General features: G+C 40.9%; 1 protein-coding gene across 3 annotated transcripts in view; it reads right to left on the reverse strand.

The window, feature by feature from the left end:
- Positions 1–5,819, reverse strand: part of grtp1a (growth hormone regulated TBC protein 1a) — a 7,060-nt gene extending 1,241 nt beyond the window's left edge. Inside the window, 7 exon segments of one of the 3 annotated variants that reach the window (NM_213402.1) lie at positions 117–302; positions 691–863; positions 1,483–1,579; positions 2,533–2,657; positions 3,499–3,657; positions 3,913–4,064; positions 5,559–5,819. In NM_213402.1, coding sequence (NP_998567.1) covers positions 117–302; positions 691–863; positions 1,483–1,579; positions 2,533–2,657; positions 3,499–3,657; positions 3,913–4,064; positions 5,559–5,644 — 978 coding nt within the window. In that variant the 5' untranslated portion in view covers positions 5,645–5,819. 3 annotated transcript variants of the gene reach the window in all.
- Positions 5,820–11,090: the final 5,271 nt, after the last annotated feature.

Genomic DNA, 11,090 nt, shown 5'->3' on the forward strand with positions numbered 1-11,090 from the left:
TAAAACCTAGTATTGGTTTAACTAAACTGAACTGGCTAGGCAGCTAATCCAGCTTGACGGTACGGGCCGCTGACGTGTCTCTATCACTGATCTGGGCTGTGTGTTGTGTCTGTAACCTGCATGAAAGTGTGGCAGTCCTCCACGAAGGCTCCTCTGGTGATGCGTTTGAAGCGTTCACAGACGTCCGGCAGGTTCTGCGCCTCAGCGATCTCCTGCTGGTGGTGTCGGATCAGAGTCAGAGCCACGCGGAACAGGATCTTGGAGCCCTCGTAGAACAGGCAGTCCCAGATGCGCAGCACCGTCTGCAGGACGCAAACACTGAGCGTCAGGTGACTTTCATGTTCAATACTCCGCTGAACTGTTACAGAATCACACCATGTAAGATCTGATTCCTCTACTAATCCCTGATCTTCACTGTCTGACTGAGATCTGATGTAAAGTGTGTCTCAGAGCAGGCCAGAAGCACCGCAGTAAATGACTCTGCTCTGCGCCATCGCTCTCAAATATGGATATGGACAGAGTTGTGCTCGCCTGCTGCTCCTGACAGCGCTTCATCTAGTTTAATCCTTCAAGAACTAAACCAGGACTGAAGGCCAGCAGGTTTATATTCTAATGTGTCTTTATTTAATAACGAAATTTTGGAAATATTATAATTCTACTGATAATAAAGGCAGCCGCGCTCAGCTTGACCTCCACGGGCAGCACGTCGATGAACAGGCAGATGAACCAGCGCGAGACCACCAGAGTCCACATCACACCCTGATCCTGCATGAGCTTCCAGACCGCAGGAGCCTTCAGCCGCACCAGCTCCCCCAGCACCTCCTGATCCGTCTTCAGGCCCAGCATCGCCGGGGTGTAGTAATCTGAGGAAACACACACACACACACACAGGGTGAGTGCCTTTTTACTCTAGTTTATTGTATAACTAGATAGATAGATAGATAGATAGATGGATAGATAGATAATTGTAATGCATTTATTTAAACAATATTGATAAGTAAAAAAATCAAAGTTACCAGATTTAATTTATTTTAAATTAATGGTATTAAAAAAAAAATAAATAAAAAAAAAAAAAATATATATATATATATATATTTTTTTTTTTTTTGATTGTTGATTAAAATGTAACTATTGATAATGAAGAGAATAATGTCATTTTAAAGTATTATTTATAAAAACCTCAATGCTAAACTCACAAAATATGTATTTATTGCATTGATGGTAATTAGAACCTAAAATACTAAAACAACGAGTAACATGATGATGTGTTTGAGCCGGATCTGAGGTGCTGCAGGAAGTGTGTGTGTGTGTGTGTGTGCTAGAGGTGTGTTTGAGTGTGTGTGTTGCTCCTAAAAGGATCAGATCATGTGACGTAAGCCCAGTTTATTCATAGACGTAAGCTGAGAATAGATGTGCTCATGTCATCTCTCGTCATAGCGTGTGTGTGTGTGTGTGTGTGTGTGTGAACAGCAGGAAACACACCTGGCAGTATCCGGCTCAGCAGCGCCTCCATCAGCCAGAAGGACGTCTCCTCATCTTTACTGACCAGGATCAGGTAACCTGCGATGAAGTTCATTCCCTGATACAGGGAAAAACAGACGCAGAAATATAAGCACACACACACACACACACACACACACACACACACACACACACACTTATTTACATTGCAAATACAATATATGCATGAAATCTTCAGTCATAAAAAAACAACATGTAACATAAATAATGCTTAAAACATGTGCGGTATTAGAGAAATTAATTAATTACTAAAAATTATGACTCAATCGTGCACTAAATCTAATTTGACCAAACCATGCTGACATTTAAATGCCCCAAAACAAACACGCCCATAATACAAGACATTATTAACCCTTTTTGATATCGTCACTATAGTTACTGGACACACCCCTTACTGCTGATTGGCTGAAGTGTGTTTTAGGACTCTGCTCAAACATTGTTTAATACAGTATTAAAATTCACACATTTTAGAAACAAAAATAATATAGTTGAACAATTATATGATTAATTAAAAATTAGCACATGTGAAAAAATGAATTAAATTTTACAAAAATGAGAAAATTTTAATTTATTAAAAAATATAATAATTACACAATAATAATAATAATTAATAATAATAATTAAATAATAATAACAATAACTAAATAATAATGATTATTATTACATAATAATAAAAATAATAATAAAATAATAATAATTATAATGACATAATAATAATAATAATAATAAAATATAAATATTTAATATCAGCCCATAATGATGAAACTTAATTCCTGCTGTAATACTAGACTGTATTTCAGCTTTAGTCTTTATCTCTGCGTGTGTGTGTCAGTCCTCTCAGCCAATCGCGTGTCTCTTCATCGGTCGCTCATTTGCATTGTAAATATTGTGCAAACTCTGTGCTGGTTCAATAAACACAAACAATGATTGACTAGTAGAGGCCAGCAGCTGTGCGTATCCCAGCATTCCTCTCTGTTCTGATTGGTCAGATGTGAGGTCATGTGATCATACCTGACAGTACCCCACTGCTTTATTATGATGTCCGTACGCCACCAGCACGTTATACAGCGCCTTCTGCAGACACGGCTCCGCTGACTTCCTGAAGTAGATGTTGTCTGGGAAGGTTCTGTGCAGATCTACACACACACACACACACACACACACACACACACACACACACACACACACAGAAGATCATGCAAAACTTAACTGAGGAAGTGTAAGAGTTGCAATATTCTGTCTGTAGCTCCGCCCTCTCATTTGCATTTAAAGCAACAGTCAGCAAAACAGCACAATTAGGATCAAAGCCTGAAGGGGTCAGTTTCAGAGAGCTGGAGAACATCATCTGTGTGTATTCTCAGCTCAAACTCAAAGTTTCACCATCACACTGTGGATTTCAGAGCATTCTAAATCAAAAATAGCAAAAAGGTCAATAAACTAGTGTGTTAGATGTGTTTCTGATGCAAATGATATGACTAAATTTTCATATTTGTTTTCGCTCTGCTTTGGAAAATGCAAATGTAAATACAGAAACACACTGCTCTTTTGCATCTGACATCTGTAATGAACACTGCAGCTCGCCTCGTCTGTGTGTCTGCAGCACAGTACAGGAAGGCAACAGTGCTGCATGAGCACAGCCAGATCGACACTCTATACCACACATAAACCAGCGTCTCTGTTTATCTGTGCACTCCTGAACAGAACCCGAAGCGGATTTAAACATGTGCTGTTCCATAAATCAGAAAACACAGTGGACAGACACGAAACACACAGAACATAGAGGAAAACACAGCGGCAGAGTCAGGTGTGTGTGTGTGTGTCGTATTAGTAATGCATGAACAATATCTCACACACCCGCATGTGACGTCACAGTAGTGCTCATACTGACTCAGTGCAGAGTGAATGAGTGTTGGATTAGTGGCATGCGTGTGTGTGTGTGTGTGTGTGTGTGTGTGTGTGTGTGTGTGTTGATCTCACCGGTGCGGATGCTCTCCTCCAGTTTGGGCTCGTGGTGTGTGTCCAGCAGGGACTGGTAGTATCCCGGGTTTCTGTCCATCTGCTCCTGCGCTCCACTGCACACCATCCACACCAGCGGCCGGTGCTCATTCAGGACACCCTTCCTCACGTACCGCTTCACTGCAGACACACACACGCATACACACATGCATTCACACACAAATGCACACATACATATACACACACACACACACACGAGCACACGCATACAAACACACATACATATATACATGCTCACACACACACACACACACACACACACACACACACACACACACACACTGTTGATCAGATCTGAATGATGATGATGCAGTAATTTTATTAGACTGATCTCCTCTCTCTCTCACACACACACACACACACACACACACACACCCTTCAGGTTACGGTCAACACGGCGCCGCCCCTGCAGCAGTTTGGCCCATCTGATGGAGCGGCGGGTCAGGACCGCCAGATACTCCGACATCAGCTGCTCATGAGTCTCGTAGTCGAAATCATCGGAGCGCTGGAAGCCGTACGCGTCCACACTGCAACACACACACACACACACACACACACATGTGATCCACCACACACTTAACATCAGGTGTGTGTGTCCAGCTAAGGTCAGGTGACACACTCACAGCAGCTCATCCAGCACGGGTTCACCAGAGCAACACATGAGCTGTGTGTGTGTGTGTGTGTGTGTGTGTGTGTGTGTGTGTGTGTGTTCACAGTCCACATAATTCTAGGTAAAGCTGCTATTCAATATGGAAATTGTTTCATAAATAGGGAAATGTGCTTTAATTAGCTGTATTAAACTGTACTCTAGTGTACTCAGTCTAGTGTACTCAGTCTAGTGTACTCTGTGTACCTGTGCTCTCTCTCTCTCTCTCTCTCTCTCTCTCTCTCTCTCTCTGGCCATCCTGTAGTGTAGTGTGCTCAGTGTAGTGTAAGTTACTCTGTGTAGTGTGTACCTGTTTGCTCTCTCTCTGTGGTGGTGCTGTAGTCTAGTTCACTTTGTGTAGTGTACTCTGTGTAGTGTGTATTTGTTTGCTCTCTCTGGTGGTGGTGTAGTAATGTGTAGTGTACTCTGTATAGTATGTACCTATGTGATCTCTCCCTGGCGGTTCTGTAGCCTAGTGTACTCTTTTTAGTGTACTCTTTGTAGTGCATTCTGTTTAGCGTGTACCTTTTTGCGTGTACTCTCTCTCTCTCTCTCTCTCTCAGGTGGTGCTGAAGTGTACTCAGTGTAGTGTTGTCTGTGCAGTGTGTACCTGTATGCTCTCTCCCTGGCAGTGCTGTAGTGAAGTGTAGTATACTCAGTGCAGTGTACTCTGTGTAGTGAGTACCTGTTTGCTCTCTCTGGCGATGGTGTAGTGTACTCTGTACAGTGTGAACCTGTGTAGAGTGTACCTGTGCTCTCTCTCTCTCTCTCTTGCTCTCTCTCTGGCAGTTCTGTAGTGTAGTGTACTCTGTGTAGTGTACTCTGTGTAGTGTGTACCTGTTTGCTCTCTCTCTCTCTGGTGGTGTAGTGTAGTGTACTCTATGTAGTGTGTACCTGTTTGCTCTCTCTCTCTGGCGGTGTTGTGTAGTGTACTCTGTGTAGTGTACTCTATGTAGTGTGTACCTGTTTGCTTTCTCTCTGGCGGTGTTGTGTAGTGTACTCTGTGTAGTGTACTCTATGTAGTGTGTACCTGTTTGCTCTCTCTCTCTGGCGGTGTAGTGTAGTGTACTCTGTGTAGTGTACTCTGTGTAGTGTGTACCTGTTTGCTCTCTCTCTCTGGTGGTGTAGTGTAGTGTACTCTGTGTAGTGTACTCTATGTAGTGTGTACCTGTTTGCTCTCTCTCTCTGGCGGTGTAGTGTAGTGTACTCTGTGTAGTGTACTCTGTGTAGTGTGTACCTGTTTGCTCTCTCTCTCTCTGGCGGTGTAGTGTAGTGTACTCTGTGTAGTGTACTCTATGTAGTGTGTACCTGTTTGCTCTCTCTCTGGCGGTGTAGTGTAGTGTACTCTGTGTAGTGTACTCTATGTAGTGTGTACCTGTTTGCTCTCTCTCTGGCAGTGCTCGGCTGGTTGATGCGGTGTTGCGGCTGGCCGGTTCTCCCGGTGCGGTCGCGCTCCTCCATGTTCAGTCCTCCGGGCTCCGGGTCTCCTCCATTCACCGCTCATGGACGCCGCTGAGCAGACAAACTTTTCCCGCACACACCGCCACAGTAATGGCTCCGCTTCTCCCGCGGGACAGACAGCTGAACAACCTGCCGCTCCGGTAACGGCACCGGTAACATCCAGCGCGCGCTCGACAACTCGCGAACTTCAGCGCGCGCGCATCATCGGCGACCGACAACAACACGCGCGATTAATTTCCCCAGAGAGCTCAAGGGCACACGTCAATCAAGCCGAGGGGCGGGACTTTGAGCTCGAAGACCCGCCCCTCACACGCTGTCTCTCGCGTCAGTCAAAAAAAGGGGCGGGTCTCTTCATCACGCTATGTGTTTAGGAGAATTGAAGACTCCAGTCCAGTCTGAGCCTGTCTTAATGAGACACAGAGTCTGGATGAACTCTTGTAAAAACAGGTTTGATTAAATGAATCATAAGAGGTTATGCAATAAATACACACACATATAGCTAGATTTCTCTCTTCAGAAAATGATAAATGTTTTCATGAATAAGTGTTTTATTATATTACAGCAAATACAGATTTCTTAATCATAATGAATATTGGTTTTTACCATTGAGTCTAAAAGTTTGAGGTAAAAACAATATAAAATATACATTTATTTTATAAATACAGAAATATGATATAAATAACTTGATATAAAATATAGATAAAAGTATAAAAATAAAAACAACAATAATTAAAAAAAGGTATTTAAATATATATGAATTCTAGATGTTCTACAATAATATAAAGTGTACAGAAGTCCCTCAGAGAGAGTGTGTGTGTGTTCTGATGACGCAGCTGATGTAAGAGTTGATCCTGTCCAGCGCTGTTTCTCTGTCCTAGTAAATCCTGATGATCCATGTCCGGTTGAGGCCAGCGAACGACTGGATTAACCACAGACACACCCGTACATGACGTCTCAGTTTTCCAAGAACACACACACACACACACACACACACACACACACACACACACACACACACACACACACACACACACACACACACACACACACACACACACACACACTCCTTGTTTCCAGAAGCAGTTTGCTGGAGGAGTCGGATCTGATGCTGATTCCCTGTAAACTCCTCTGCAGTTTGAGTCTGCTGTACATCAGTGTATGAGCTGGTCTGCTGTGTGTGTGTTTGCTGTGGTCAGTGTTCAGCAGCTCATACTGTCAGGACTGGATATAGAGGCGTTTATAAAGGGCTGAAATGAAGCTGGCTGGGTGAGCGTGCAGAACTGCCACCTAAAACTAGTCCTCAAACTAATCCTGATCAGATTAACTGGAGCACATGTTCTGATCTCACAGATGAGGCGAGCAGCAGATCCAGTGTGTGTGTTTGTAGAGTCATGAATCTCTGAAGCACACACACACACACACACACACACACACACAGAGTGATGCCACATGATGCGGGTGTGTCTGTTCAAAGAGCTCCTGCAGGTCAGTTCAACACAGCTGAGTTTAACCCACTTCACCACACACACACACACACACACATACACACACACACACACACACACACACAGCTGCTTTATGCTGTCTGTGAGCGCACAAGTTAAACATCTGGAATAACAAAGACATGTCTCATGATCAGTGCTGAAAACAGTGGAAAATCCCACACTGCAGGTCTAAAGTAGAGAAACGAGTAGAGTTAGGATGATTCTAGGGGCCACACAGTTTTGGGGCCCCCAGAGACAATATTAAGGTTCCAGCCCTGATTAATCACATCTGATCAAACTAATCGACTACTTCAGGCTTGTTTGAGACCTGCAGGTCAGTGTGTTGAAGCAGGCTACGGCTCTCCAGGATCTGAGTTTAACACCCCTGCCATACAACAACTTAGCAACAGCCCAGCTACCCCAGTTTACTCTCATTAACCACTCAGAACACCTTAGTAACTGTATAGTAACCTCCTACAACACATCCGCAATCTCCTATACTGTAAACTAAAAGCTGACTCAACTCAAAATTATAGGGCAGCCGCAGAGCTGTTTTGAGTGGACTTAACTTTCTGCACTTGACTCAGTTTAAGTTGAATAAACTCACAAATGTCCTGAAGCCGACTGCCTTCAAATCTGAAGTTGAGTCATCTTCTTTACAGCGTAGCATCTTCCCAGATTAGCATATCCACTTCACCTTAGTAAATACCTAGCAACCACCCAGAGTACTCTTGCAAATACCAACAAGCACCTTGAAAACCCTAGCAACACTGTTGCAACAGAATTTCAAGCAACATAGCAACCACCCTGTTTACTATAGCAACCACACTGAAAGCACTCTTGCTGCCTTTAACTTTTTGTTGAATCAAATAATTTTTCAATTCATCTCAACTTACATCAATCAAACAGACTAAATATATTACGTTAAACTGGCTACCTGGTTAATTTGATTTGCTTGTGGAAACTTAGTTAACCTATTGAAATAAGTTAACCCAACATAAAGATATGTGTTGCCTTGATTTTTAGGGGTTCAAGCATGTAAACTCCTATTGTTTTTGTTAGAATTTATATTATTATTATTTTATTCTTCATATTATTTTATTCTTCATATTATTATTATTATTATTATTATTATTATTATTATTAATATTATTATTATTATTTTATTCTTCATATTATTATTATTATTATTGTTGTTGTTGTTGTTGTTATTTTATTATTATTATTATTATCATCCTTATTTTATTATTATTATTATTATTATTATTAATATTTTTACATTATTTATTATTATTTTTGTTATAACTATTATATTATATATTTTTTATATATATATAATTATTATTATTATTTTACTTTATTATTATTTTTATAATTATTTATTATCTTATTTTATAATTGTTATATTATTATTAGTAGTAGTAGTAGTAGTAGTACTTTTATTATTTTATTATTATTATTATTATTACTATTATGATTATTTATTATTATTATTATTATTATTATTATTATTATTATTATTACTATTATTCTTATTTTTATTTTTGTTTTTTATTATTTTTATTATTATTTATTATTATTATTTATTTATTATTATTATTATTATTATTATTTTTTTTTTTTATTATTATTATTATTATTATTATTATTATTATTATTCAGCTGTAATGTGGAACAGGCAGACCAACCCTTAAGGTCTAGTTGTAAATGCTTTTGTTACAGTGCACTCAGAGTACCCCAGCAACTGCATAGCAACTAACTTCAGATCCCTAGCAACACCCTAGCAACAAACCAGAGTAACCTATCAACCATCCAGATTAAAAATCAACTTCCTAGCAACCGCCCAGTCATTCTTGGCAACTGCCTAGCAATGACAAGTAACTTCGCAACTGCATAGCCACAACCAAGACAACCCCAGCAACATCAAAGCTACAAAATCCACTCAAAGCATCCTAGCAACTACCCAGAATACCCTAGCAACACCCTAGCAACTACACATTTCATCTTAGCAACTGCCTAGCAACCTCCTAGTCAAAATATGACTTTATTTGCTGTGCTCCTAATCAAAGAGAAGCAGCCTTGCTGAACAGTAGAGGCGATTTGACCAATAGAGCGTGAGGCTATTTGCATATGCATGATGAAGCAGACACTAATGATGATTGATCGTGTGTTGTTGATGTTTCTGGAGTGTGTGTGTGTGTGTGTGTGTGTGTGTGTGGATCAGATAAACACACAGCAGAAAGATGAGTTCACGTCACTGTTATACTCCTGCACACAGAGTAACTCATGTTGGTTGAGCTTTTCTTTAGTTTTCCTCCACCAGTTAGGCCGTACTCACACTAGGTACAGTTGCCTCGAACCGGGCCAAAGCACGCTTGTCCCCCCTCCCGTCTCCCCCGACGGCCCGCGCTCACACCATACCGGGCCACGGCACGCTTACGTCATCGCTGCTGCGCTGTTCAGAAGCGCTCTCTATGGCAAGCCTTTTTAGCATTTAAATATTTGTTCTGACTCCATAAATATATTTAGAGATATCTCTAATTATATTTTGACTAGTCATAATTATAATTCGACTAGTCAGAATAACAATTATTCAAAAATATTTGCAGATATCTCTAAATGAGTTTTGACTCGTCACAATTGTAATTAGAGATATCTCTAACTGAGTTTTTACTAGTCATACAGATGTCTTTAATTCGTAATATTTAGAGATATTTACAAATATATTTGAAGATATCTCTAATTAATTTACTAATAGTCGAATTACAGTTGTAGATATCTTGAATTGGATTTTTGACGAGTCAAAACTCAGAGATATCTGCAAATATTTTTCAATGGAAGTCAATGGAGGAATATGACTAGTCATAATATATTTGCAGATATCTCCAATCTGATTTCGTACTAGTACAATTGTAATTGCAGATATCTCTAATTGTCATTCTGACAAGTCGAATTATAATTATGACTAGTCAAAATATATAATTATATCTCTAAATATATTTATGGATAGTCAGAACAAGGTTTAAATGTTAAAACGGCTTGCCATACGCTCTCATTTAGCAGCACAGTGAAGATTTCTCTAGTTATATCCTTTCAGTCGTTTGTTATGCAGTGACATGCAGTCAAATATTTCGCCAAACAGTCCTTAGGGATGCGGGGACACACAGTCAGATATTTTACCGAACAGATCCGCCACTTTTGGCGCTCATAAACAATCAAAGCTCTCGTGCTGCAGGAATGAGGAGATCTGCTGAAGGTGCAGCTGGCGTGTTGTGAGGAGTTTGCGTCTTTAATAAACTACGGCAGTTTGCGATCACTGAACAGTAAGAATGATTAATAAATCCATATCAAACAGTCCCTTAAAAGTCACGTCTCGCTTTCGGTTTCGGGCTTTGGCGCGTTTCGCGCTCACACACAAGCGTACCGCGCCAAAGCCCAAGTGTACCGCGCTCAGGCACACCTCTTCCAACCGGGCCAGGGCCGGCCAAGTGAACCGTGCTTGAGCCCGATTCAGCGCACTCACACTTCTCAAACGATCCGGGAAACGGGCCTGGGCACGGTACGGATGGCATAGTGTGAGTAGGCCCTTAATGAGAGATGAATCTGGTGACATATTAAATCTGGCCTTTATGTTTTCAAGCTGGAACAAACCTGGTTAAAGTTTTACCCAGAACCCTCTCAAACCACAGCGTCTGCTTTTGTGCGTCAGTGTTTTGCATTGTGTGAAAATGACCTGCAAGTTGATCTATAGCAGCACTGTTTGTGTCTGTGGGGTTTCTCTTCTGCTGGTGTCAATGCAAATACATCATCATCACCATCATCATCATCATCATCATCATTCTCCTGAAAGCAGCTTAAAATAACAGACATGTGCTGGATGTGATACGCTCCACAGAAAAAGCTGATGCTCTGTTTTGGCATCAGAAATGTCCACAAACAGATGAAGACAGAATGATTCGGCC

This window comes from Danio rerio, chromosome 1 (genome assembly GCF_049306965.1).
Source record: "Danio rerio strain Tuebingen ecotype United States chromosome 1, GRCz12tu, whole genome shotgun sequence".
Lineage (NCBI taxonomy): Eukaryota > Metazoa > Chordata > Actinopteri > Cypriniformes > Danionidae > Danio > Danio rerio.